The sequence below is a fragment of the Pan troglodytes genome, chromosome 5, assembly GCF_028858775.2.
Source record: "Pan troglodytes isolate AG18354 chromosome 5, NHGRI_mPanTro3-v2.0_pri, whole genome shotgun sequence".
NCBI classification, from domain to species: domain Eukaryota; kingdom Metazoa; phylum Chordata; class Mammalia; order Primates; family Hominidae; genus Pan; species Pan troglodytes.
The window spans coordinates 50786659-50812580 of record NC_072403.2 but is presented as its reverse complement, the minus strand read 5'-3'; the positions used below and the strand labels follow the sequence as shown (position 1 = coordinate 50812580).

The 25922-nt window shown below is 39.0% G+C and overlaps 1 protein-coding gene across 23 annotated transcripts in view; it reads left to right on the top strand.

Moving 5' to 3' along the window:
• The window catches only part of SUPT3H (SPT3 homolog, SAGA and STAGA complex component), a 557558-nt gene that overhangs the window by 452506 nt on the left and 79130 nt on the right, over positions 1–25922 (top strand). The window contains exon 11 of one of the 23 annotated variants that reach the window (XM_016955631.4): positions 8767–8837. The exons of the other annotated variants lie outside the window; for them this stretch is intronic. Coding sequence (XP_016811120.1) covers positions 8767–8814 — 48 coding nt within the window. The 3' untranslated portion in view covers positions 8815–8837. The remainder of the gene's footprint in view (positions 1–8766; positions 8838–25922) is intronic. 23 annotated transcript variants of the gene reach the window in all.

Genomic DNA, 25922 nt, shown 5'->3' with positions numbered 1-25922 from the left:
ATAGTTTACTGAGAATGATGGTTTCCAGTTTCATCCATGTCCCTACAAAGGACATGAACTCATCATTTTTTATGGCTGCATAGTATTCCATGGTGTATATGTGCCACATTTTCTTAATCCAGTCTATCATTGCCCAGACTTTATGATTTAGGGCAGCAGTTAGCAAACTGTTCTGCCAAAATACATTATGGATTTCCCACAAATAATAGTGTTTTCTCTAGTTATACAAATTTTTGTCTCTTAAATTTCTTTTTCCTTTTCTGTCTTTTTTTTTTTTTTTTTTTGAAAGAAACAAGGTCCCATTCTATCACCCAGGCTGTGACGCAGTAGTGCAGTAATAGCTCACTGCAGCCTCCATCTCCCAGGCTCAAGTAATCCTCGTACCTCAGGCTCCCAAGTAGTTATGCACCACCATGCCTGGCTAATTTTTTAAAACTTTTTGGAGAGATGGGGTCTCGCTCTCTTGCCCAGACTGGTCTCTAACTCCTGGCCTCAAGCAATCCTCCTGCCTTGGCCTCCCAAAGTGCTGGGATTACAGATGTGAGCCACCACACCCAGTGGGAAATTTTCTTTTAAACAACAGACATAGTCATTAAGGAGCTATTTCAGATTTTTTTAAGCAAAATATTAATATGAACAGCTCTGTGTTGTAGAAAAATATAAGTGACTGTGGGTTGGGCACAGTGACTCATGCCTGTAATCCCAGCACTTTGGGAGGCCGAGGTGGGTGGATAACGAGGTCAGGAGATGGAGACCATCCTGGCTAACACAGTGAAACCCTGTCTTTACTAAAAATACAAAAAATTAGCCGGGTGTGGTGGCATGCGCCTGTAATCCCAGCTACTCGGGAGGCTGAGGCAGGAGAATCGCCTGAACCTGGGAGGCGGAGGTCGTTGTGAGCTGAGATCATGCCACTGCACTCCACCCTGGGCAACAGAGCAAGACTGCGTCTCAAAAAAAAAAAGAAAAAAGAAAAAGAAGTGATTGTGTTGAGAAGAGACTGGTGTGAGGGGATATAATAGGCAAAGAAACAAATTAGGTGGCACTGCAATATTGCAGGCGAGAGGCTAAAAGAGCGTCTTCTGAGGTAATGGCGTGAGACCAGAGAAGACAAAATGTATTCAAGATATATTTGCCGTATAGAATAAGTAGAATAAGACCCTGAGTGAGAGAAGAATAAAAAAATAGCAAGTTTACAATTTGGCTAATGCATAGAACAGACAATTAGAAATGTTCGCGAGACTAAATTCAGTGCTCATATACTTAATGAAGAACTTGCATTAAATTTAAAGATTCACCAGGGAAACTAATTTCAGGGGGATATCCTGGTTAAGGGTGGGGGTAGCTCAAAGCAGAAGTCATCTAAACTTTAAAAAAAAAAAAAAAAAGACACTATAGCTTTCTGTTTGAACTTCTGGGAGTGTTTGTATATACGACCAGAAAGTCCCACATATTATGCTGTTTTGATGAACAAATTGACTTTCTAAACCGTTAATGAATTTGGTCATGCATTCTTAGAAGACGCCTAATCTAACCAGGTTTTGACTTTTTTTTCCTTCATTAAAGCCATGCCTGCAATAGCTTTGGGTAAGATCCAAAGCATTATTTTCCTAAACTTTGATTAGCAGCTTTTATCTCTGTGAGAAGCTATCGTCTCTGTCATTGCTCTTCCACGCCCCCTGAAAAAGAAACTGTAAGGAACGTAATGAAAGCAGCACTAACTTACACACCAGATTTTATAGGATTTATGAAATGATGAGTTAGCGCTTTTTGTACAATTTAACAGAAATCCAGCCTTACTGATTGTAGTGATGCTTCTAAAGGAGACTTGCTATGTAGGTTCATCATCACCCATACAATCATTCCACCTCAACAAGCACTTCCAGTCTGTAAGAAGCTCAGGCTCAATTTCAGGCATTTTTGCCCTTCCCTGCTAAGTGTCCCTCCTTCAGATTTATGAAAGAAAACATTTCTTTCTGTGAAAGGTTTTTGTACACCCGCATCTGGAAGTGTTTATTTCAGTGGCATGTAAGCTATCTGTGGATTTAGTTAGCACCAGACCCCCTTTTGTGTACTTCTGCCTTAAAAATTTTATAAATGATCTTATTGAATTTGTGCCAGTGTGCACATGGTTTGGCTGATTGCAGCATATATCCTTTACCTGCCAGTCACCTTTGATTTATGTTCCTTCTGCTAAGCTTTTGCCTTCCAAAAATGGTGCCACTGAACTGTCCTCTAAATCATCTTATTGGTTAAATTACTCCAAGATGAGTTGGTATGTTTTTGGTTGCCTACAGTCAGATGAATTTATATTTTTATGCCCTTACCCACTTCTAGTAAAGTCACTTATAAAGGAGGATTGGACAAGGTACATCATCGATCTCTTTATTCCAAATGAATACCATCTGAAACTCTGTGCCAAGTCCAGACTAAAGTGATGAAGAAGTGTTCTTTGGCATCTACTTACAAGTCCTTCTTTTGCAAATAAGTCTGTACCTTGAACTATAAATCTGATGTGGGGACTTTTTAATTCTCAGAAAAGGGGAAATAAAGTCACTGAAACAAAATATGTAAACTTTGTCAGAAAAATAGGGATTTTGTAGGCTTTCCAAAACTTTACTAACTTGTGAGTTTCATGATGTTTCTTGGAGAAAACCAGGTGGCTTAGCAGTTACTTAAAATGTTGGCTATTTGTGGGAGTGGTTTCAAGGGGATTCATATTTCTAAAGAGAGATCTTAGCTAATTCCTAAGAGCTTTTGACAAAATGATGCATCATTTTGAACTAATTTTCTAGAGATACACTGGTCATTTAACTTAATGTCACAGGTTACCAGCTGTATCACTAGATTACCCCCAGTGAATTTACTTAGAGTGAATTTGCTAATGAGGAAGCCAACATTGTGCTGATAGAGCATGGCATTACTGATAGAAATTTTAAAGTAGGTTTTAAGTACTCAAATATCTCACTTAAGCCAGCTTTGCAAAGAACTGGTTTTTTTCTGTATAATATATGATGATAGAGGAGTATTTTTAAATTTCCATGATTGTACTGGAAATGGTGTGGAAGTATTTAAAATACTTGGATTACACAGCTCTCAGTATCATAGTTCACAAACTATTGTAAGCAAGGATAGAACTTCTAGGCTGCTTGGCTGTGGTCCCACCTAGCCTGGAGGTATTTATTCTAAAAGACTCATGAGGCTTCATTTATACTCCTGAAAATTTATGTGGTGCTCCCTGTGCTCTACCAAGGTGAAAGCTGTCTCAAGAGTGTGTCAGTCATATTTGCATGTTTAGACAGTCATGGCACTGACATGCTGTTCAGAGACGCAGCATGTGTAGGGCTGCTGCTAATAGAAAATCACTACCAGAGATGTAAGCACTGTTTCCATTAATATGTCAGTTTGACTTTTCAAAACATATATGTACACACATATATGATCTTTTAGATAGAATGTACATATATTGTACGTATATGTGTGTAAACATGTATATGTATGTGTATACAGTCTCAAATACAGTCTCATTTAAAATGATTATCCTAAATGAACCAAAAATTTAATGAATACTATTTTACGTAAATGACCAGTTAACATTCTACTGTCTTTGATGGTTTTTCAAGGGCTTTTGAGTCAGACAACTTGCCTGAGTCAGTTTTGTGATTTGTTAAAATTAGCAATTTTTTTTTTTCTTTTTGAGACAGGGTCTCACTCTGTTACCCAGGCTGGAATGCAGTGGTGCAACCCTGGCTCACTGCAGCCTCAACCTCCCAGGCTCAAACAATCCTCCCGCCTCAGCCTCCCAAATAGCTGGGACTACAGATGTATACTGTCATGCTCAAGTAGTTTTGTTTGTTTGTTTGTTTGTTTGTTTTTTGTAGAGACAAGGTCTCACCGTATTACCCACGGCCTTGAACTCCTGAACTCAAGCGATCCAGCTGCCTCAGCCTCCCAAAGTACTTGGAAATTACAGACATGAGCCTCTGTGCCTAGCCCCCAAATTAGCAACTTTTAATAAGTGTCAGTAATAATACTTCAAAGCTTCTAGCACTGTGCTTAACCTAGAACATGCTTAAAGAAATGCAGTATTTAAAAATCATTATTATCATATTAGAATTTAAATGTAGATTACAATGCTAGTTTGCCAATAGTACCCTTCAGAGAATCACAAAGGGAAGCCCAGCCTGACATTTGAGTGTGAGACAGAGACCCAGAGCCATAATTGGCTTTCTTTGTAGCCTTCAAAAAATTCCCTAATGTTTCTATGTCCATTTTCAGTTAGTAATAATATGTTCTCTATACCAAAACCTTTCAGAATATCTTGAGATCCACGAATGCTGGACTCCTTTCCTGCCCTGCATGTTTGCCCTTGTGTGGGCAAACAGACCCATTCTGAGTACCATTTTACTTCCCAGTGTCCATGGCATTACTGACCACATATGGGGAATAAGGCTTAGAGGCAGTAAGGGTATGGTAAAAAGATGAGGATCTACAGAAATTGTGGGTTCCAAAAAGTAACTACCAAAATCATTTCCAGGAATGAGAGCTTACTGAAGTTGGAAGCTTTAGATTGGAAGAAAAAAATGAAAGATGCAGTGTATTGTGAATTGGCTTTATTGATAAGTTTCCAGCTTGAGCATCAGGAAAGGATCCTCACCCAGAAATAGTTCCTACTTCTGCTTTTACTGATTCCTAAACTTCTACTAGTGTAGAGTCATTGTCATCTCTTAAAATATGTCTTTGTACACCTGTGAAAATTTAACGTTTCAAACATCTAGATGAGAAAATCTATAATTCAACAAAATTGTTCAGCAGTAACACTTTGAGTTGATAATGTTGACGAAAAGAGTCAAACTCTGTAAAATATTTGAAAAGATTTATTCTGAGCCAAATATGAGTAACCATGGCCCATGATGCAGCCCTTGGGAGGTCCTGAGAACATATGTCCAAGGTGGTTGGGGTGCAGCTTGGTTTTTTACATTTTAGGGAGACATGAGACATCAATCAAGTACATTTATTGGTCTGGTCCAGAAAGGCGGGACACCTTGAAGTGGGGAGGGGTCAGGAGCTTCCATGTTATAGGTAGATTTAAAATTTTTCTGATTGGCAATTGGTTGAGTTATTATCAATAGAAATGAATGTCTGAGTTACAATAAGAGGTTGTGGAGACCAAAAATTTTATCATGCAGATGAAGCCTCCAGGTAGCAGACTTCAGAGAGAATAGAGTGTAAATGTTTCTTATCAGACTTAAGGTCTGTGTTGATGTTAATGCTGGAGGGTATAATGTGGCATGTCCAACCCCCACTTCCCATCATGGCATGAACTAGTCTTTCAGGTTAAATTTTAGAGTGCACTGGCCAAGGAGAAAGTCCATTCAGATGGTTGGGGGGCCTTAGAACTTTATTTTTGGTTTATGGTAACTAGTATGATCTTTGGTTTATTCTCTTAGTCTATTTCAGCAGAACCGTAAATTCTTCAAGACAGATGAGAATGTATACAGTTCCAGAAATTTCCTAAGAATTTAATTGTGAAATCTTGGTCGCCAGGTTATCTTAGCATCTGATAGTTACATACTTTTCTTCAAACCTAAGTTGAAAGTGTTTCTTTCTCCCCAGTGGAAAGAAAAATGTGTAATGTTATATGAACAAACTCTCTGAGGCCCTTCCAAATTTTGGTAGCAGTATTTCTCATGCATTCAGTTGGGAGAATTTTGCCACTCTCTTTACTTTTATCCCAAGATGGCTTCTTAGCACTCATACTTTCTTTAGAGGTAAGGTAAGGAGAAAGAATTGGATGTTCAGATTTAGATAGATATGTGCCCGGGGAATTCCTGGTGATACAGGGCATGGTAGTAAGAGTCCAGATCTCATCTCTTTCTTACTTCCTTGACGTTGTTTGAACTGTTTTCTCCTTTTGGATCTAGTCCTAAGCTTTGACCCACTTGCTCCAAGATACATCGTATTTCCTGATCTGATCCACACCTGGTGAGGACCTGTATCCTCAGGTAGACCAAAGGACTGCATCTTAATCATCTTGGGTTCCTCTCTCAGCAAAGGACAATACTTTTTGTTTATTTGTAGCTCAACATAAAAGATTGATGAATGGATGGACAAGTGTACAGAATGATGGTCTGAAGAGACAACAGCCACCTGATAGAGTCCAATTTTAATCTCCCTAATCAGTTTTAGGCCCCTCAAACTTAATGTGCCTTATATAAATGTACACTTCATTACCTATGATTAATTTGTATATGGGTAACTGCAGGGCAGCCAAAAGAAATCATAAGATTGTTTGATTATTACTGTCCAGGATTGATCATTGATTCCTCATGAATCCAAGGCAAAATAATGCCCAAGCTACCTCATGAGTAATACCTGTTTTGAAATAATATGTTCAGTGGGTAGTTATGTACTACCCTAACCATACTGGGAAAAGTATGAAGCTGAGCTCCTAGCACCATGCTGGAACTATAATTGGAGCTAATAAATGCCTGTTTAATTGACCTTTGCACTCTGCACCTCATTCAGCACTGAGGAGCAAAGCTCCACATAACCAACAAGAAAGAACTTTGCTGTCAATTTTAAGCCTCTGAGGATTATCTTTTAACTTCACTGATAAAACTCTTTAATCATTTTGCAAAAGTGGCTTTTAGTTGACTAGGTAATATGTATAAAACATTTAATCTTCATGGTTACTTTTATCACAGAAGTCCATTCTGTCTACCTATTTGTTCTTGACAGCAATTTTTTTAAAAAATGTATTCAAAGGAGCAATGCCTAACTATTAGGTTCTGGATAGAATATTATATAATAGAATATTATTCTTTGTAATGGTACTTGATGAAGGCAGATTTTACTCATGTGACTTTTATGAGCTATTAAATAGAAAATATTTAATGAGGACTCAAGTTGATAGTTGATAAACATTTGTTATGAAAATCACAAGTTACACATGAAACTATATGATAGGGGTGGCACCGAATCATCACTATCCATTTAGGAAGCTTTTGTCTGAAAAATTTTAGATACCAAAAATAACTACTTGGAAAACAAAATTTGAAGAACCCCAAGTAGCAGAATAATATGGATAGTAAGATGCATCTATTTGTTAGATGAATGTGTGTTCTCATAGACACAACCTAATTTTTCTGATAAAAGTGCTTTTGTTAGTGGGATGCTTTTGTAGAGTTGCACACACATTTTTATGATACATTTTTATGTGTAGTCATCAATTAAGAAAAGAGTCTAGACGTCTTGTTTTCAAATTTGGAAGTTATGTTCTCTTCTTGGATAACAAATTCACATGCAGCCATTAAATGCATCAGGTTCCCATGCAGACTGTAGTTGTCTACGTTCTTAATGAGGAGCCCTTCTCTCATCCTGTTAAGAAATTCCCAACATAAAATATTTTGTGCTATATGGCTAAATAAAAAAGCTAGACAGCTGCAAGTTGAAGATGGGGCTTCACATGTTTCCTGACTGGAGGAGAATTCATCTTTTTTTGTTTTAATTATGCCAAATAAAAGCCAATGATAAACACAGGCATGCTGTGACTCTGCTTTCCTTGGGAAAAAGAGAAGAATTCTCAGCATTGTAGCAAAGAAAAAATAATGCAAAGAAATGTGTCCTAATGTAGACTGTCAACTGGAAGGATGATGATTCGACTCCATTATGCAGATAGAGATGAGCCTTGGGAAGAAAGGGAGAAGAAATCCCCTCTCCCATCTACAATCAGGAAATGCAATTCTCTGAAGCCTCTTTTTCCTGAGGGGTAAGCTTTGGTTTGCCTCTTCTTACTGGCCAGGGAAATCAGTTTTTCTGATGAACAAAGAAGAATGAGAGTCAAGTATTTCACACATTTTCTTGGGAAGAAGGCATTTTCCAATCAATGAATCGACAATAATTTTGAATTCCTAGTGTATTGTCAGTGCAATATTAGACATTGGAGAAGAGAGAAGGGGAAGAAACTGAACATCTATGGTGCCTCCTCACCTAGCACAGTAACTGCCACATTCAGAGCCAGTGTTCATTTCCTTCTGTATCAACTACCAACAGCTGAGAACAAAAAGAGACTTTACATTTAATTGTAAGGAGGGCAATAGTAACTCATTCTGTAGATAAGTGTTAAACTTCACATCATTGGTTCTAGGTGCTTTAGGAATCCAGAGGTAAAGGGAACAACAACTGGAATAATCAAGAATCTCTGCCAGTGATTCTTGTGGGGCAGCACTACTGCTCTCAGACCAGGCAGGACTCCTGCCCCAGGTCCCACAGTATAGAGAGTATCTCCTATCACAAACATTGTTCAGGTTCCACTTCTCCACATCTCTTACACTGTGTCCTGAATAAGAGGCAACTGATGATGAATGGGGATGCAAAACATAGTATATACATACAATGAAATATTATTCAGCCGTAAAAAGGAGTGAGGTTCTGATACGTGCTACAACGTGGATAAACCTTGAAAATATTATGCTAAGTGAAATAAGTCAGACACAAAAGGACAAATACTGTATGATCCCACTTACTGGAAATATCTAGAATGAGCAAATTCACACAGGCAGAAAGTAGATTAGAAGCTACAGCAGTGGGGGAAGAGGAGGAATTATTGCTTAATGGGCACAGAGCTTCTGTTCGGGATGATGAAAAAGTAGATGATGCTTGTACAATATTATTAATGTAGTTAATGCCACTGACTTGTACATTTAAAAATTGTTAAAATGACAAATTTTGTTATATATATTTTATCACCCCCTGCCTCCAAAGGAAACTGCTGCTGAATTCCATGAAGTTCTGTGGATTGTGCTGCCATGACTTCGTAGACAGACACTGCTTAAGTAAGAGCAAGGGGAAGATTTGAGCTGCAGAGCTTTTATTTAAGAGGGAAAGGAAATTAACTCATCAAAGCCTTTCTCTGGGTATGAATGCAATAGTTTCTGGCATAAGGAAGCATTGTTTCCTAGTGGTGCCAAGCATCAGTTTTCTTGCCTCTCTCCATGTTCTAATTCAAGGTTCCAAATATGCTCACAAATTAACACAGTATCCACAGCAGTTGCAAATGTTAGCTGAAAAACAGTAACGATTCGTATTACCCTTACACTGGTACGTATTTAGGCCTAGATGTAAAGTGCATGAAATGTAATAGTCATTCCTTATATTGGCAACTATATGGATAGTAGACATTAGAATTGTGAATACCTTCTTTAAAATAGAAATATTTAGTAAGAGTCCATTAAATTTTCAAAAAATTATACTAAAAATTGCAGCTTTATTTTAAAAATTTAAAATCATCTGAAGGGCAAGACCATCATGATGGTACTAATACAGCTGACAAAAGAAAAGGTATACATGCCAGAATTTTGGCATAAATTCCAGAAGTATTTTTTATGCCGTAAGTAATGCATCGTCTTTTGAATGTATTGCTAGGAGTTGTGTCAATAACAGTGACATTCTTTGGAACAATTTGGAAGATAGTTATGATATTTTCTGAATCTGCCCAAAGGAAAAAACATCCTAATTAAATATATACCAAATTTGACCTTGCAACCACTGTCAAACATGTGGTGGGAATGCTGACTAAAAAATTTAAGTGATTAATTCTAAGACAAAAGAAGATGCACTAAAAGAGAACAACAGAAGATTCTCAAAGCCTTTTTGGAGGAAAATGAAATCAATTTTGAATTGTGCTATCAATAGTTACTTGCTATGGATAATAATGTTAGCAAAAGCTTACCAATAGTGTTAGCAATAGCTTTAAAAAAAAACTCATCAAAAACAATTATATCTAAGTTAGACTATTTCATTTATAAAAGAAGCTACTTTTTTTTTTTTTTTTGAGATGGAGTCTCACTCTGTTGCCCAGGCTGGAGTGCGGTGGCATGATCTCGGCTCATTGCAACCTCTGCCTCCCAGGTTCAAATGGTTCTCCTGCCTAAGCCTCCCGAGTGGCTGGGAGTATAGGCACCTGCCATCATACCTGGCTAATTTTTGTATTTTTTAGTGAAGATGGGGTTTCACCATGTTGGCCAGGCTGGTCTTGAACTCCTGACCTCGAGTGATCCACCCTCCTCGGCCTCATAAAGTGCTGGGGTTACAGGTGTGAGCCACCATGCCTGGCCCCCCTTTTTTTTTTTTTAATTTGAAAGAAAGTACATTTTCTAAATCAAAGAGAAATTAGAAAAAGGAAATGAAAATATTTGCCTAATTATGAAGAAGATTCACAATCTTAATTTCTTTAGATAATATTTTCTGGTCATTGTAGATAAAGGCATATTATTCAGAGAAAAGTATTTCAGTGACTGTCTTATCATTTTGGGGTTTATTTTGTTGTTATTTCTGGAAAAGTTACTTAAATCCCATGAAGTAAGTAAGGGGATGTGCATTGTTTGAAAAAGTTTTAATTTTGTCATTTAATTGGAAAATGAGAACAATGGTTATTAATTCTGAAATAAAAATGAAAGGAATATAGTAAACAATTTTCTCCACCAGCAAGATACGCAGTAGAGAAACCTTGGGAGAAGATAAGAGACTGGGAATGAAGGCATGACATGTAAGGATCTGGAGCTAATGGGAAATGTTGGGAAACATGGAAGGTCAGGTTTCAGTGACACCTTGCCAGCCTGAAGGTCCAAGGTGTAGGGGAAAAGAGAGAAGGAGAAGATAGGGGAAGGGAGGTTCTACAGACCGGTAGAGAGTTGAGCATGATTACAGGACTCAGAAGACAGTGGGGAAATAGGCCCAACTGGAGCAAGGGAAGTGGGTTCATGAGCAGAGGGAACTGCAGCCCAGAAATCCCAGTAGCAATTTTCTTCTTCCTCTGAAACACTTTAAGACTTTTGGTATGTATTGTCCAAATACTTTCCAAAAGCGCTATGCTAGTTTACTCTCCCACCAGCAATTCGTGAGAGTTCTCATTTCACTGTATTCATGCCAGTATTACTGTGTTTTAAACTTCATTTAAAGTTTGAAAATTTGATAGCCTGCCAACATTTCTAAAATGGTAGCATTCCCTATTTTGAAAATGTTTCCTGAAGACTCGTAATGCCCTCAGCCTTTGGTATAATGGGAAGAGCCCTGGGCCTGAGCTAGGTGTCAGAGCCCTTACCTACAGGCCTTGAGGACAAGTCCATGCGCCTCTCTCCATCTGTAATGTGAGAGTCAAAAAACAGGCCCCTGCATGGTGCCATAGTGGTTGAAAAGGTTAAAGGAGATAATAAAAGTGAACAGTCTTCGTACATAGGAAAATTCTAGATAACTATAAAATTCAAGATAATTGTTATATATTAGTATGCTACATGGTTAAGACTTAATCTGAGCATTTTATAGGATAAGTGTGAGCTTAAAGATGTAGCACTTCTGATCCCAATTTTTAAAAATCAAAATCAGAGGTTGGGGAAAGGACAAATAGGTGATCCAGAATTTCATATAGAAAATGAAATATATAAGAAGAGCCAGGAAATTTCTTGAAAAGTATAATTAGGGAGGGAGTTATTAATTAACTAGGCCCAATATCAAAACATTACAAAGCTACAGTAATTCAATTTGATGTTAATACATAAATAGATAAATTGAGCAGCCTAGAAAGATCAGAAATACACCCAAATATGGATAGCAAGTTTAGCATATGATATAGAAAAAATTCCCAAAATATGTTAGTAACCACACACACACACACACACACGCACACACACACACACACCTCTTAGGTATAGAGCAGCAGAAAGATACATAGTGTTATTTATATTAAGGGAGTAATTAAAGATATATTTTTATAGCTATATGTGTATACATATATATGCTAGTATATACATAGAATTATCTGGAAGGACACATGAAAATCATAAAAGTAGTTGTTGCTGAGGAGATAGATGAAAGCTTATTATTTAATATTTCCCTATGCTATAATTTGGAGTTTCTAAACCAATTTTCCAGTATTACCTATTTATTAAAATTTTAGAGACAATATTAGCTCAGAGTAAGGCTGAACCAGTGAGTACTTCTATAAACCAAATATTTCAATATTTTTTTTTTAGTTTGTACTCAGATATTTTAGTGGCCTAGATGTCTGATATGTCAGGAATTATATATACCTACCTTTCCACAGTTCTTTGCATAGTGCTAGGCACAAAGTTGGCTTGCAGTGAAGACTTTCTGGGGTGTAAAGGTGACTTTCCTTTACACATGGAATGGGTCTAATTTAGGAAGCTAGATTGCGTAGTTGGCAGTTCTCTTAAATACTTTCCCCATAGTACCAGTGTGAAATAGCAAATTTTTGGCAGCCAGGCAAGTTCCATGAATTCATGTGTAGTATGTCTTTTCTGTTTAGAATTGAGATTCAGTGCCCAGTGTCTAGCTTTTAAAAATGGTATTTCTGGCCAGGCGCGGTGGCTTATGCCTGTAATCCCAACACTTTGGGAGTCCTAGGTGGGCGGATCACGAGGTCAGGAGATTGAGACCATCCTGGCTAACACGGTAAAACCCCGTCTCTACTAAAATTACAAAAAATTAGCCGGGCATGGTGGTGGGCGCCTGTAGTCCCAGCTACTTGGGAGGCTGAGGCAGGAGAATGATGTGAACCCAGGAGGCAGAGCTTGCAGTGAGCTCAGATAGCTCCACTGCACTCCAGCCTGAGTGACAGAGCGAGACTCCATCTCAAAAAAAAAAAAAAGAAAAAGTAATTTCTAAAAATCTTGCTACATTTTTGCACTGGTTAAAATTAAATTCTTTGGACACATGGGGAGTTGTTAAAATTTTTTCCTTGAGAAGGTCAATGAAATGGATTTCAGCAGATTTGGTTATTTCTTGCTACTCTTTCAAGTTCTCCTGGCTCTTTGGTCCTCCACAGTTCCTTACTTTACCATAGTCAGAGCCACATCATCAAAACTTATCTTCAGAAAGTAACTAAGCAAGTTTTGTTTTTCTTTTTCTTTAACTTAACATTGAGGAAAATATAGATAAACATTCATTACTAATATTTTTAGCAAATCAGAAATTTTGAAAGCCTGTGAAGTCAGCATCTCACAAAATGGAGACAGCCATGTTGTGTACAAGATGAAAAATATCACCTTCCAAAACAATAATGCCTGTAACAACCACATACAAATTAGAGTATAATAATTTTACTGTTTACCTTTTTTGAGACAGAGTCTCACTGTGTTGCCCAGGCTGTAGTGCAGTGGCATGATCTGGGCTCACTGCAACCTCTGCCTCCCAGGTTCAAGCAACTCTCCTGCCTCAGCCTCCCAAGTAGCTGGGATTACAGGTGTGTACCACCATGCCTGGTTAACTTTTTGTATTTTTAGTAGAGATAGGGTCTCACCATGTTGGCCAGCCTAGTCTTGAACTCCCCACCTCAGGTGATCCGCCCGTCTCAGCCTCCCAAAGTGTCGGGATTACAGGCATGAGTTACCATGCCCGGCCACTGCTTTTATTTTATAGGTAAGAAAACTGAGACATTACATAAAAAATGAAATCCATTGTACAATGCTAATACAGTCAAATATCGTGAAATAGATTTGGTGGCTTAACCATCATTTCCCACCTTTAAACAATAAACATTATTCCCCCGTAAAGGAGGTGAAAAATTACTCGGATTAAATATAGTGAAAATAAACATCATTAATTAAATACTACTGTCTAATCTCTGCATTCATTAACACTCTGGAGTAAAAAACATAATGGTTTTTGTTATGGCTTCATATTTCTTTAAAATAACAAATAGTTTTCTAATTTGAGAAACATAACCAGTGTCATTTGGTTTTTAAAAGAATTGTATCTTAATCATCAAGGTAATGACACAGCAAGAAAACAATGACGTTAATCACTTGAAGGTTGTGTCCGTCTACATTCCACATCTAATCAGACACCCTTAAATTCCAGCAGAAAGTCTATGAAATTCATGGGTCAACCTCCAAAGTACATCAGGAAAAGTACTAATGCATTTGAGAGTAAAAACAACAATGGCCAATAGCAGGAGAACATCTTATTTAAACTTTTGAGATAATAAAACAATACAGACTGGGAACCCTTGTGAATTTTTTTTGTTTGTTTTTTGAGACGGAGTCTCACTCTGTTGCCCAGGTTGGAGTGCAGTGGCGCAGTCTCGGCTCACTGCAACCTCTGCCTCCCAAGTTTAAGCGATTCTCCTGCCTCAGCCTCCCAAGTAACTGGGATTATAGGCACCCACCACCATGCCTGGCTAATTTTTTGTATTTTTATTAGAGACGGGTTTCACAATGTTGGCCAGGCTGGTCTCAAACTCCTGACCTCGTGATCCGCCCACCTCGACCTCCAAAAGCGCTGCGATTACAGGCATGAGCCACCGCACCCGGCCACTGCTTTTGTTTTATAGGTAAGAAAACTGAGATATTACATGAAAAATGAAATCCATTGTACAATGCATAATGCAGTCAAATATCGTGAAATAGATTTGGTGGCTTAGCCATCATTTCCCACCTTTAAACGATAAACATTGTTCCTCTGTAAAGGAGGTGAAAAATTACTCATATTAAATATACTGAAGATAAACATCATTAATTAAATACTACTATCTAATCTCTTTGCATTCATTAACTAACACTCGAGTAAAAAGCATAATGGCTTTTGTTATGGCTTTATATTTCTTCAAAATAACTAAAATAGTTTTATTATACTTTAGGTTTTAGGGTACATGTGCACAATGTGCAGGTTAGTTACATATGTATACATGTGCCATGTTGGTGTGCTGCAACCATTAACTCATCATTTAACATTAGGTATATGTCCTAATGCTATCCCTCCCCCATCCCCTCACCCCACAACAGGCCCCGGTGTGTGATGTTCCCCTTCCTGTGTCTATGTGTTCTCATTATTCAGTTCCCACCTGTGAGTGAGAACATGTGGTGTTTGGTTTTTTTGTCCTTGCGATAGTTTGCTGAGAATGATGGTTTCCAGCTTCATCCATGTCCCTACAAAGGACATGCACTCATCATTTTTTATGGCTGCATAGTATTCCATGGTGTATATGTGCCACATTTTCTTAATCCAGTCTATCATTGTTGGTTGGACATTTGGGTAGGTTCCAAGTCTTTGCTATTGTGAATAGTGCCGCAATAAACATACAAGTGCATGTGTCTTTATAGCAACATGATTTATAATCCTTTGGGTATATACCCAGTAATGGGATGACTGGGTCAAATGGTATTTCTAGTTCAAGATCCCTGAGGAATCGCCACACTGACCTCCACAATGGTTGAACTAGTTTACAGTCCCACCAGCAGTGTAAAAGTGTTCCTATTTCTCCACATCCTCTCCAGCACCTGTTGTTTCCTGACTTTTTAATGATTGCCATTCTAACTGGTGTGAGATGGTATCTCATTGTGGTTTTGATTTGCATTTCTCTGATGGCCAGTGATGATGAGCATTTTTTCATGTGTCTTTCGGATGCATAAATGTCTTCTTTTGAGAAGTGTCTGTTCATATCCTTTGCCCACTTTTTGATGGGGCTGTTTGTTTTTTTCTTGTAAATTGTTGGAGATCATTGTAGATTCTGGATATTAGCCCTTTGTCAGATGAGTAGATTGCAAAAATTTTCTCTCATTTTGTAGGTTGCCTGTTCACTCTGATGGTAGTTTCTTTTGCTGTGCAGAAGCTCTTTAGTTTAATTAGATCCCATTTGTCAATTTTGGCTTCTGTTGCCATTGCTTTTGGTGTTTTAGACATGAAGTCCTTGCCCATGCCTATGTCCTGAATGGTATTGCCTAGGTTTTCTTCTAGGGTTTTTATGGTTTTAGATCTAACGTTTAAGTCTTTAATCCATCTTGAATTAATTTTTGTATAAGGTGTAAGGAAGGGATCCAGTTTCAGCTTTCTACATATGGCCAGCCAGTGTTCCCAGCACCATTAATTTAACAGGGAATCATTTTCCCATTTCTTGTTTTTGTCAGGTTTGTCAAAGTTCAGATGGTTGTAGATATGTGGCATTATTTCTGAGGGCTCTGTTCTGTTCTATTGGTCTGTATCTCTGTTTTGGTACCAGTACCATGCTGTTTTAGTTACTGTAGCCTTGTAGTATAGTTTGAAGTCAGGTAGCGTGATGCCTCCAACTTTGTTCTTTTGGCTTAGGATTGACTTGGCGGTGCAAGCTCTTTTTTGGTTCCATATGAACTTTAAAGTAGTTTTTTCCAATTCTGTGAAGAAAGTCATTGGTAGCTTGATGGGGATGGCATTGAATCTATAAATTACCTTGGGCAGTATGGCCATTTTCATGATATTGATTCTTCCTATCCATGAGCATGGAGTGTTCTTCCATTTGTTTGTGTCCTCTTTTATTTCTTTGAGCAGTGGTTTGTACTTCTCCTTGAAGAGGTCCTTCATGTCCCTTGTAAGTTGGATTCCTAGGTATTTTATTCTCTTTGAAGCAGTTGTGAATGGGAGTCCACTCATGATTTGGCTCTCTGTTTGTCTGTTATTGGTGTATAAGAATGCTTGTGATTTTTGCACGTTGATTTTGTATCCTGAGACTTTGCTGAAGTTGCTTATCAGCTTAAGGAGATTTGGGGCTGAGACAATGGGGTTTTCTAGACATACAATCATGTCATCTGCAGACAGGGACAATTTGACTTCCTCTTTTCCTAATTGAATACCCTTTATTTCCTTCTCCCTGGCCAGAACTTCCAACACTATGTTGAATAGGAGTGGTGAGAGAGGGCATCCCTGTCTTGTGCCAGTTTTCAAAGGGAATGCTTCCAGTTTTTGCCCATTCAGTATGATATTGGCTATGGGTTTGTCATAGATAGCTCTTATTATTGTGAGATGCATCCTATCAATACCTAATTTATTGAGAGTTTTTAGGATGAAGGGCTGTTGAATTTTGTCAAAGGCCTTTTCTGCATCTATTGAGATAATCATGGTTTTTTGCTATTGGTTCTGTTTATATGCTGGATTACGTTTATTGATTTTCGTATGTTGAACCAGCCTTGCATCCCAGGGATGAAGCCCACTTGATCATGGTGGATAAGCTTTTTGATGTGCTGCTGGATTCGGTTTGCCAGTATTTTATTGAGGATTTTTGCATCAATGTTAATCACAGATATTGGTCTAAAATTCTCTTTTTTGGTTGTGTCTCTGCCCGGCTTCGGTATCAGGATGATGCTGGCCTCATAAAATGAGTTAGGGAGGATTCCCTCTTTTTCGGTTGATTGGAATACTTTCAGAAGGAATGGTAGCAGCTCCTCCTTGTACCTCTGGTAGAATTCGGCTGCGAATCCATCTGGTCCTGGACCTTTTTTGGTAGGTAAGCTATTAATTATTGCCTCAATTTCAGAGCCTGTTATTGGTCTATTCAGAGATTCAAATTCTTCCTGGTTTAGTCTTGGGAGGGTGTATGTGTCCAGGAATTTATCCATTTCTTCTAGATTTTCTAGATTATTTGCGTAGAGGTGTTTATAGTATTCTCTGATGGTAGTTTGTATTTCTGTGGGATCAGTGGTAATATCCCCTTTATCATTTTTTATTTCGTCTATTTGATTCTTCTCTCTTTTCTTCTTTATTAGTCTTACTAGTGGTCTATCAATTTTGTTGATCTTTTCAAAAAACCAGCTCCTGGATTCATTGATTTTTTGAAGGGTTTTTTGTGTCTCTATCTCCTTCAGTCCTGCTCTGATCTTAGTTATTTCTTGCCTTTTGCTAGCTTTTGAATTTGTTTGCTCTTGCTTCTCTAGTTCTTTTAATTGTGATGTTAGGGTGTCAGTTTTAGATCTTTCCTGCTTTCTCTTGTGGGCATTTAGTGCTATAAATTTCCCTCTACACACTGCTTTGAATGTGTCCCAGAGATTCTGGTATGTTGTGTCTTTGTTCTCGTTGGTTTCAAAGAACATCTTTATTTCTGCCTTCATTTCATTATGTACCCAGTAGTCATTCAGGAGCAGGTTGTTCAGTTTCCATGTAGTTGAGCAGTTCTGAGTGAGTTTCTTAATCATGAGTTCTAGTTTGATTGCACTGTGGTCTGAGAGACAGTTTGTTATAATTTCTGTTCTTTTGCATTTGCTGAGGAGTGTTTTGCTTCCAACTATGTGGTCAATTTTGGAATAAGTGCAATGTGGTGCTGAGAAGAATGTATATTCTGTTGATTTGCAGTGGGGAGTTCTGCAGATGTCTATTAGGTCAGCTTGGTGCAGAGCTGAGTTCAATTCCTGGATATCCTTGTTAATTTTCTGTCTCGTTGCTGTGTCTAATATTGACAGTGGGGTGTTAAAGTCTCCCATTATTATTGTGTGGGAGTCTAAGTCTCTTTGTAGGTCTCTAAGGACTTGCTTTATGAATCTGGGTGCTCCTGTCTTGGGTGCATATATATTTAGGATAGTTAGCTCTTCTTGTTGAATTGATCCCTTTACCATTATGTTATGGACTTCTTTGTCTCTTTTGATCTTTGTAAGTTTAAAGTCTGTTTTATCAGAGACTAGGATTGCAACCCCTGCAATCCTGCCTTTTTTTGTTTTCCATTTGCTTGGTAGATCTTCCTCCATCCCTTTATTTTGAGCGTCTGTGTGTCTCTGCACATGAGATGGGTTTCCTAAATACAGCACACTGATGGATCATGACTCTTTATCCAATTTGCCAGTCTGTGTCTTTTAATTGGGGCATTTAGCCCATTTACATTTAAGGTTAATATTGTTATGTGTGAATTTCATCCTGTCATTATGATGTTAGCTGGTTATTTTGCTCGTTGGTTGATGCAGTTTCTTCCTAGCCTCGATGGTCTTTACAATTTGGCATGATTTTGCAGTGGCTGGTACCGGTTGTTCCTTTCCATGTTTAGTGCTTCCTTCAGGAGCTCTTTTAGGGCAGGCCTGGTGGTGACAAAATCTCTCAGCATTTGCTTGTCTGTAAAGGATTTTATTTCTCCTTCACTTCTGAAGCTTAGTTTGGCTGGATATGAAATTCTGGGTTGAAAATCCTTTTCTTTAAGAATGTTGAATATTAGCCCCCACTCTCTTCTGGCTTGTAGAGTTTCTGGCGAGAGATCAGCTGTCAGTCTGATGGGCTTCCCTTTGTGGGTAACCCGACCTTTCTCTCTGGCTGCCCTTAACATTTTTTCCTTCATTTCAACTTTGGTGAATCTGACAATTATGTGTCTTGGAGTTGCTCTTCTCGAGGAGTATCTTTGTGGTGTTCTCTGTGTTTCCTGAATCTGAATGTTGGCCTGCCTTGCTAGATTGGGGAAGTTCTCCTGGATAATATCCTGCAGAGTGTTTTCCAACTTCGTTCCATTCTCCCTGTCACTTTCAGGTACACCAATCAGACGTAGATTTGGTCTTTTCACGTAGTCCCATATTTCTTGGAGGCTTTGTTTGTTTCTTTTTATTCTTTTTTCTCTAAACTTCTCTTCTTGCTTCATTTCATTCATTTGATCTTCCATCACTGATACCCTTTCTTCCAGTCGATCATATCGGCTACTGAGGCTTGTGCATTCGTCACGTAGTTCTTGTGCCTTGGTTTTCAGCTCCATCAGGTCCTTTTAGGACTTCTCTGCGTTGGTTATTCTAGTTAGCCATTCGTCTAATTTTTTTTCAAGGTTTTTAATTTCTTTGCCATGGGTTCGAACTTCCTCCTTTAGCTCGGAGTAGTTTGATTGTCTGAAGCCTTCTTCTCTCAACTTGTCAAAGTCATTCTCCATCCAGCTTTGTTCTGTTGCTGGTGAGGAGCTGCGTTCTTTTGGAGGAGGAGAGGTGCTCTGATTTTTAGAGTTTCTAGTTTTTCTGCTGTTTTTTTCCCCCTATTTGTGGTTTTATCTACCTTTGGTCTTTGATGATGGTCATGTATAGATGGGGTTTTGGTGTGGATGTTCCTTCTGTTTGTTAGTTTTCCTTCTAACAGTCAGGACCCTCAGCTGCAGGTCTGTTGGAGTTTGCTGGAGGTCCACTCCAGACCCTGTTTGCCTGGGTATCAAAAGCGGAGGCTGCAGAACAGCGGATATTGGTGAGCAGCAAATGTTGCTGCCTGATCGTTCCTCTGGAAGTTTTGTCTCAAGGGAGTACCCGGCCGTGTGAGGTGTCAGTCTGCCCCTGCTAGGGGGTGCCTCCCAGTTAGGCTACTCGGGGGTCAAGGACCCACTTGAGGAGGCAGTCTGTCGGTTCTCAGATCTCTAACTGCATGCTGGGAGAACCACTACTCTCTTCAAAGCTGTCAGACAGGGGCATTTAAGTCTGCAGAGGATTCTGCTGCCTTTAGTTTGGCTAAGCCCTGCCCCCAGAGGTGGAGTCTACACAGTAAGGCAGGCCTCCTTGAGTTGCGGTGGGCTCCACCCAGTTCGAGCTTCCTGGCAGCTTTGTTTACCTACTCAAGCCTCGGCAATGGCAGGCACCCCTCCCCCAGCCTTGCTGCCGCCTTGCAGTTTGATCTCAGACTGCTGTGCTAGCAGTGAGCGAGGCTCCGTGGGCATAGGACCCTCCGAGCCAGGCGCGGAATATAATCTCCTGGTGTGCCGTTTGCTAAGAGCTTTGGAAAAGCGCAGTATTAGGGTGGGAGTGACCCGATTTTCCAGGTGCAGTCTGTCACCCCTTTCTTTGACTAGGAAAGGTAATTCCCTGACCCCTTGTGTTTCCCGGGTGAGGCGATGCCTCGCCCTACTTCAGCTCACGCTCGGTGCGCTGCACCCACTGTCCTGCACCCACTTTACGACATTCCCCAGTGAGATGAACCGGGTACCTCAGTTGGAAATGCAGAAATCACCCGTCTTCTGCGTCGCTTATGCTGGGAGCTGTAGACTGGAGCTGTTCTATTCAGCCATCTTGGCTCCATCATCCTAAAATAGTTTTCTAATTTGAGAAACGTAACTAGTGCCTTTTGGTTTTAAAAATAATTGTATCTTAATCATCAAGGCAATGACACAGCAAGAAAACAATGACATTATCACTTGAAGGTTGTCTCCGTCTACATTCCACCATCTAATCAGACACCCTTAGTTTCCAGCAGAAAGTCTATGAAATTCATGGATCAACCTCCAGAGTACATCAGGAAAAGTACTAATACATTTGAGAGCAAGAATAACAATGGCCAATGGCAGTAGAACATCTCATTTAAACTTTTGAGATAATAAAACAATACAGAGTGGGAACCCTTGTGAAATTTTTTGTTTGTTTGTTTTGTTTTGTTTTGAGATGGAGTCTCACTCTGTTGCCCAGGTTGGAGCGCAGTGGCATGGTCTCAGCTCACTGCATCCTCCATCTCCCGGGTTCAAACGATTCTCCTGCCTCAGCCTCCCAAGTAACTGGGATTACAGGTGCCCACCACCACACCTGGATAATTTTTTGTATTTTTATTAGAGATGGGGTTTCACCATGTTGGCCAGGCTGGTCTCGAACTCCTGACCTCATGATCTGCCCACCTCCACCTCCCAAAGAGCTGGGATTACAGGCATGAGCCACCACACTGGCCACATTATAACTTTTATAGGCACAAATTTCCTTAAATTTCAAGCAAGTTTAGTCAACCCTCATTATTCATCAGGACTACAAATAGACCGGCTTACAACCAGGCAGCACCTTACAAGTGACTCTTACTTACTATATAGTTCTTAAGATAAATGTATTTCTACTTTGAATAGTCACATGGATATTGTAAAGATGGCAATTGTACATCACTACTCAGTGACATTTCTTGCCTTCATGATTTTGTCAGTCTTTTTTTCAGTAGACAAAATATTTTCTAAAAAGTGTGAATCTTCTAGGTAAACAAAGCCAGCTCATAACCTGGTAAAAGCTGGGCATCCCATCAGCAGTTAATAAGGTGATCCCAGCCATCTTTCCACCCTCTCTAATTCATGATCCAAACAAAATTTTTGCAAATCAGGGAGGGGGGCAGAGTTTTCAAGTCTTCTTATTTCATAGAACTTTGGGGGCAACAACCAAATTTCTGTTGATAAAAAAAACTGTCAGTTGCCTCTGATGTCAATGACCACTGACAGCTCACCACCTTGGCCAAGTCGGGGTAGTCATGCAGCAGCTCATGCAGGCAGCATAGGAAGAATACCCTGTTGAAGCAGCGACTGCCACTGCACGTGAAAGGCGTGAGCCGGCTGCTCCTGTCATGCAGCGCCCAGGTGTCACGCTGTGCAGTCCGGGTGTGCACAGGCACACCAGGCGGCCAGGCCCTGTGGCAGTGCAAGAATGCAGGCACCTCAGATGTAGGGGGCTGGCTGGGAGGCCTGGTTTCTATTGTATCTATTATAGCAATAACCTTAGAACTTACTGTTACAACAGTAACCACTTATATGGTGATTTCTGTGGGCAGGAATTTGGGAGTAGCTTGGCTGGGCAATTCTGGCTTGGAATTTCCTGTGAGGTTGCAGTCAGATGTCAGCCAGCTGTTCACTGATTTGTTACGTAGCTGATAGAGTAATGCTGGCAGTTGGCGGGGGGCCTCAGTTTTCCATGGGAGGGCTGAAGCATTCTCATTGGATGGCAGCTGGCTTACTCCAGAGCAAGCAATCCAGGAGACCAAGGTGTGAACCACGGTGCCTTCTGCGACCTAACCCTAAAGGTCACATACTGTTCCTTTCACCATTGTTATATTCAGTATGGGAAGGAACTATACATAAGGGCATGAATACCCGGAGGCAAGAATTGTCAGGTACCATCTGGAAGCTGGCTACCACCATACCTTAAGAAGGATATAATCTTTAGGATAAGAGATCATTTCTACTTCAAGTTAACAAAAGGCCTCGAAGGATCATAAGATGCAAATTCTTAGTCCCGATGCAAATTCTTAGTCCCTTATTTCTTAAAATTGGATAAGCAAGTATGTTATGTAATAATAATTTGTGTATGTGACAAATGGTTATAAGTTTTTTTGGATGGAATGGTTCTGAGATCTTGGTGTTTTCTCGAATGTCTTATATAATTATATAACAAGAAAATACAGTATGATTTGGTGACTGAAAAAATTAAATGTCAACTCTTTGTTGACAGGACGATAGTAGATGAGGCCTAGGGCTCAGTGAAGAAGGAGTTTGGGGGAGCCAGAGAAAGAAGAGCATAGCAAAGATACCCTTAACTGGGGGATATGAGAAATAAACTGAACTTGAGCTCCCTCCAGAAGCAGGTTCTGGGTCACCTTTGCTCGCTGTTGTATCCCCAGGAACCGGCACACTGCATAATACAAGTAGATGTCCAGTGATTAATTTCTGGAGTTCCTAGGATGTGGAGAATATTGTACAGAGAGCTAAAAATTGAAGCATGGCCTTTGCTTAGGGTTTTATGATTTTGCTTGAAATGATGTTCCAGTACATCACATTATCAGTAAAAACATGATGCAAAGTCAGGAGCTTTAATCTCTTCTCCATAAGTACAAATGCTGAAGATTAGGCTATATTACACAAAGTAACTGGTCATTTCAAAAGAGGAAATTTCTCTTGGATAAAAGACCACAGCCAAGAACTGCTGAACATAGTTCAGAGAGTTTTTCCCACTATATTTTAAGTGAATATTTTTCTAACATTAGATTTCTATAGGATGACTAATGGACTGTAGGGCAATTCAGCCATTATTTTTAAAAATCCATTGTGGCAAATAAACCTGATATTCTGTCGAAAGAGTTGAGGTTAACCCCAGCTTTTTCAAAAAGCACCAAGTGTGTATCCTCACTGTAGAGAAAAGGTCTTCATTCTCAATGTCTAGCCCAAAGCCCACACTAACTAATCTGCTTGGCCTTCAGTTTATTCTCTGTATTAGGACCTTGGGCTGAATCGACACAACTGGGATTTGTGATCCTGACTCCAGAAAGTCTGCATTTTGTATACCTCAGGCTTAGCCATTCTGTGATTTTAAAACTAACAGGATTTTAAGTCACATACTCAGAAATAGATTTAGCATTAAATGAGATAATTTGCATAAGGCGCTTTGGCACAGTGCCCTAAAGAGAATCTGGATCTGATAAATGAGATGGTATTACAGCCGTCTTCATTGTGTCATCATTGTCACTATCATTCAGTTGACCTCGACCCTCTGTCTAGCTGTGCTGTATACATGCTGACTTCAGGGTATCCTGCATTTTCTCATCTGTTTTTTTAAAAAATAGAAATTAACAACTCTCCCACTTTTCTACCCTAGAGGAATTTTATACATATAAGTGAAATATATGAAAATTACTTACAGGAAAGCAAAATAGTAAGGAGATGTGTTTAAAAAGCACAGGAATAAGAACCAGAAGACCTGGTTTGATGTCTGCAGTTAACCAATTTTGTTGTGATGCCTCTTAGTTACTGTTAGAGCCTAGACTGGATGATCTCAGAATCTGTTCCATCACTAACCAGATTATTGATTTTGTTTCATCTCACAACAACCCTGTGGAATAAGTGTTCCTGTCTTTGAGCAAGTTACTTAACCTCTCTGTAACTCAGTTTCTTTATGTAGAAAATGTGACCAATAATAGTGCCTTCTCTTGGGGATGTTAAGAATTCAATGAATTAAAATATGTGAGGTCCTTAGAACATTACTTGCGATGTATTTAGGACCCTAAGTGTTAATAATGATGATGATGATTTTGCAGATGAGGAAGCTGAAATTCATGACAGTTACTTAAGTTTTCTGAGGTTACTTAGAGCTTATACAGCTGGAACTTGAATTCAAGGCTTATGAATTCCATCAAACCACATTATTTGCACATATTTATTTCAAACCTCGTTACCTGGTTTTGAAATACTAATTGACTAGCACAGCATCTACACAACTGGACCCCTAATCACACTCTCCCAGCGTTTTTTATAGGTTGTGTTACAGAAAAAAGCATGGAATGAGAAGTTGTAATGTTGTTTGTCCCCAGGCCTCTGAATGCCCATGGGACATATACAATCCCTCCTTCAAAAGTAAGAAGTCTTACAGGGCATCACTACCTAGGAAGGTAGAAGAGAATTCTGCTTTTTTCCCCAAGCACTATTTGTGACCGCTTCACTTTTTTTACCCTACTTTAGTTATGTCTACACGTTTCTTACTTATTTGGATAAAGAGAATGAACTTCATTTTACATTATACAGCCTATTAAAGCAGTAAAATAATTGTTTGCTTTTGAAACCGGCTCTTTGTTCTCCAATTCTCCAATCTTTTCCACTAATTGTGGTTCTGCCCTGGGTAAGTGCATAAAAAGTAAAATCCCATTCCCTTCACTGCAGTTATTCCATCAGGCTGAACCACAGCCCCAGACAATACAAACATTGTTTTAGCCATGTTAAAAAGACAGGTGATACTAGAAAGTAATTTCACTGGTTTTGTTATTGCTTGTTTTGTTTTCAAATATAACTAGAGCATTATTTCTCAGAGACTGTCTCTCAAAACAAAATGTCCTTGAATATATCTACAGTTCCAAACAGTGCTGCCTTTGGTCAAAATATTTTTAAAATCAGTTTTAATAATTATCTTCAGAGCTTTCAGCACGTCCTTTTGAAAAGACTAAATGGTTGAGCCAGGTATGGTACTGTGTGCCTGTAATCCCAGTAAGAAGCTGAAACAGGAAGATCCCTTGAGCCTAGAAGTTCGAGAACAGCCTGAGCAACAGAGTGAAACTGTGTCTCTTAAAAAAAAAAAAAGACTAAGTGATGACAAACAAATCACACTATTATTATTCCATATAGTTATAGATTAGGACCACCTCTGATACATCTGAGTTTAATATGAAAAAGAAAAATTATGGAATGGACTTTCTTATGGTTCAATTCATTGTCTGTGTATAATGAATCTAAACTGAGGAAAAAAATAAATGTTAAAGAAAATGTTTAAGTATTGAATGGTAATAATGGGTTATTACCATTTCTGGATATCATTGGCACATTCCCATTATATCAACATCATTAGAAGTATTTCTCTTCATGCACTCTTAAGTTTACCTAGTGGAAAAGTGAAATTAAAAGTTCTATAAGAACTCTTTTAAACAAAATAATGCTCAATTATTAG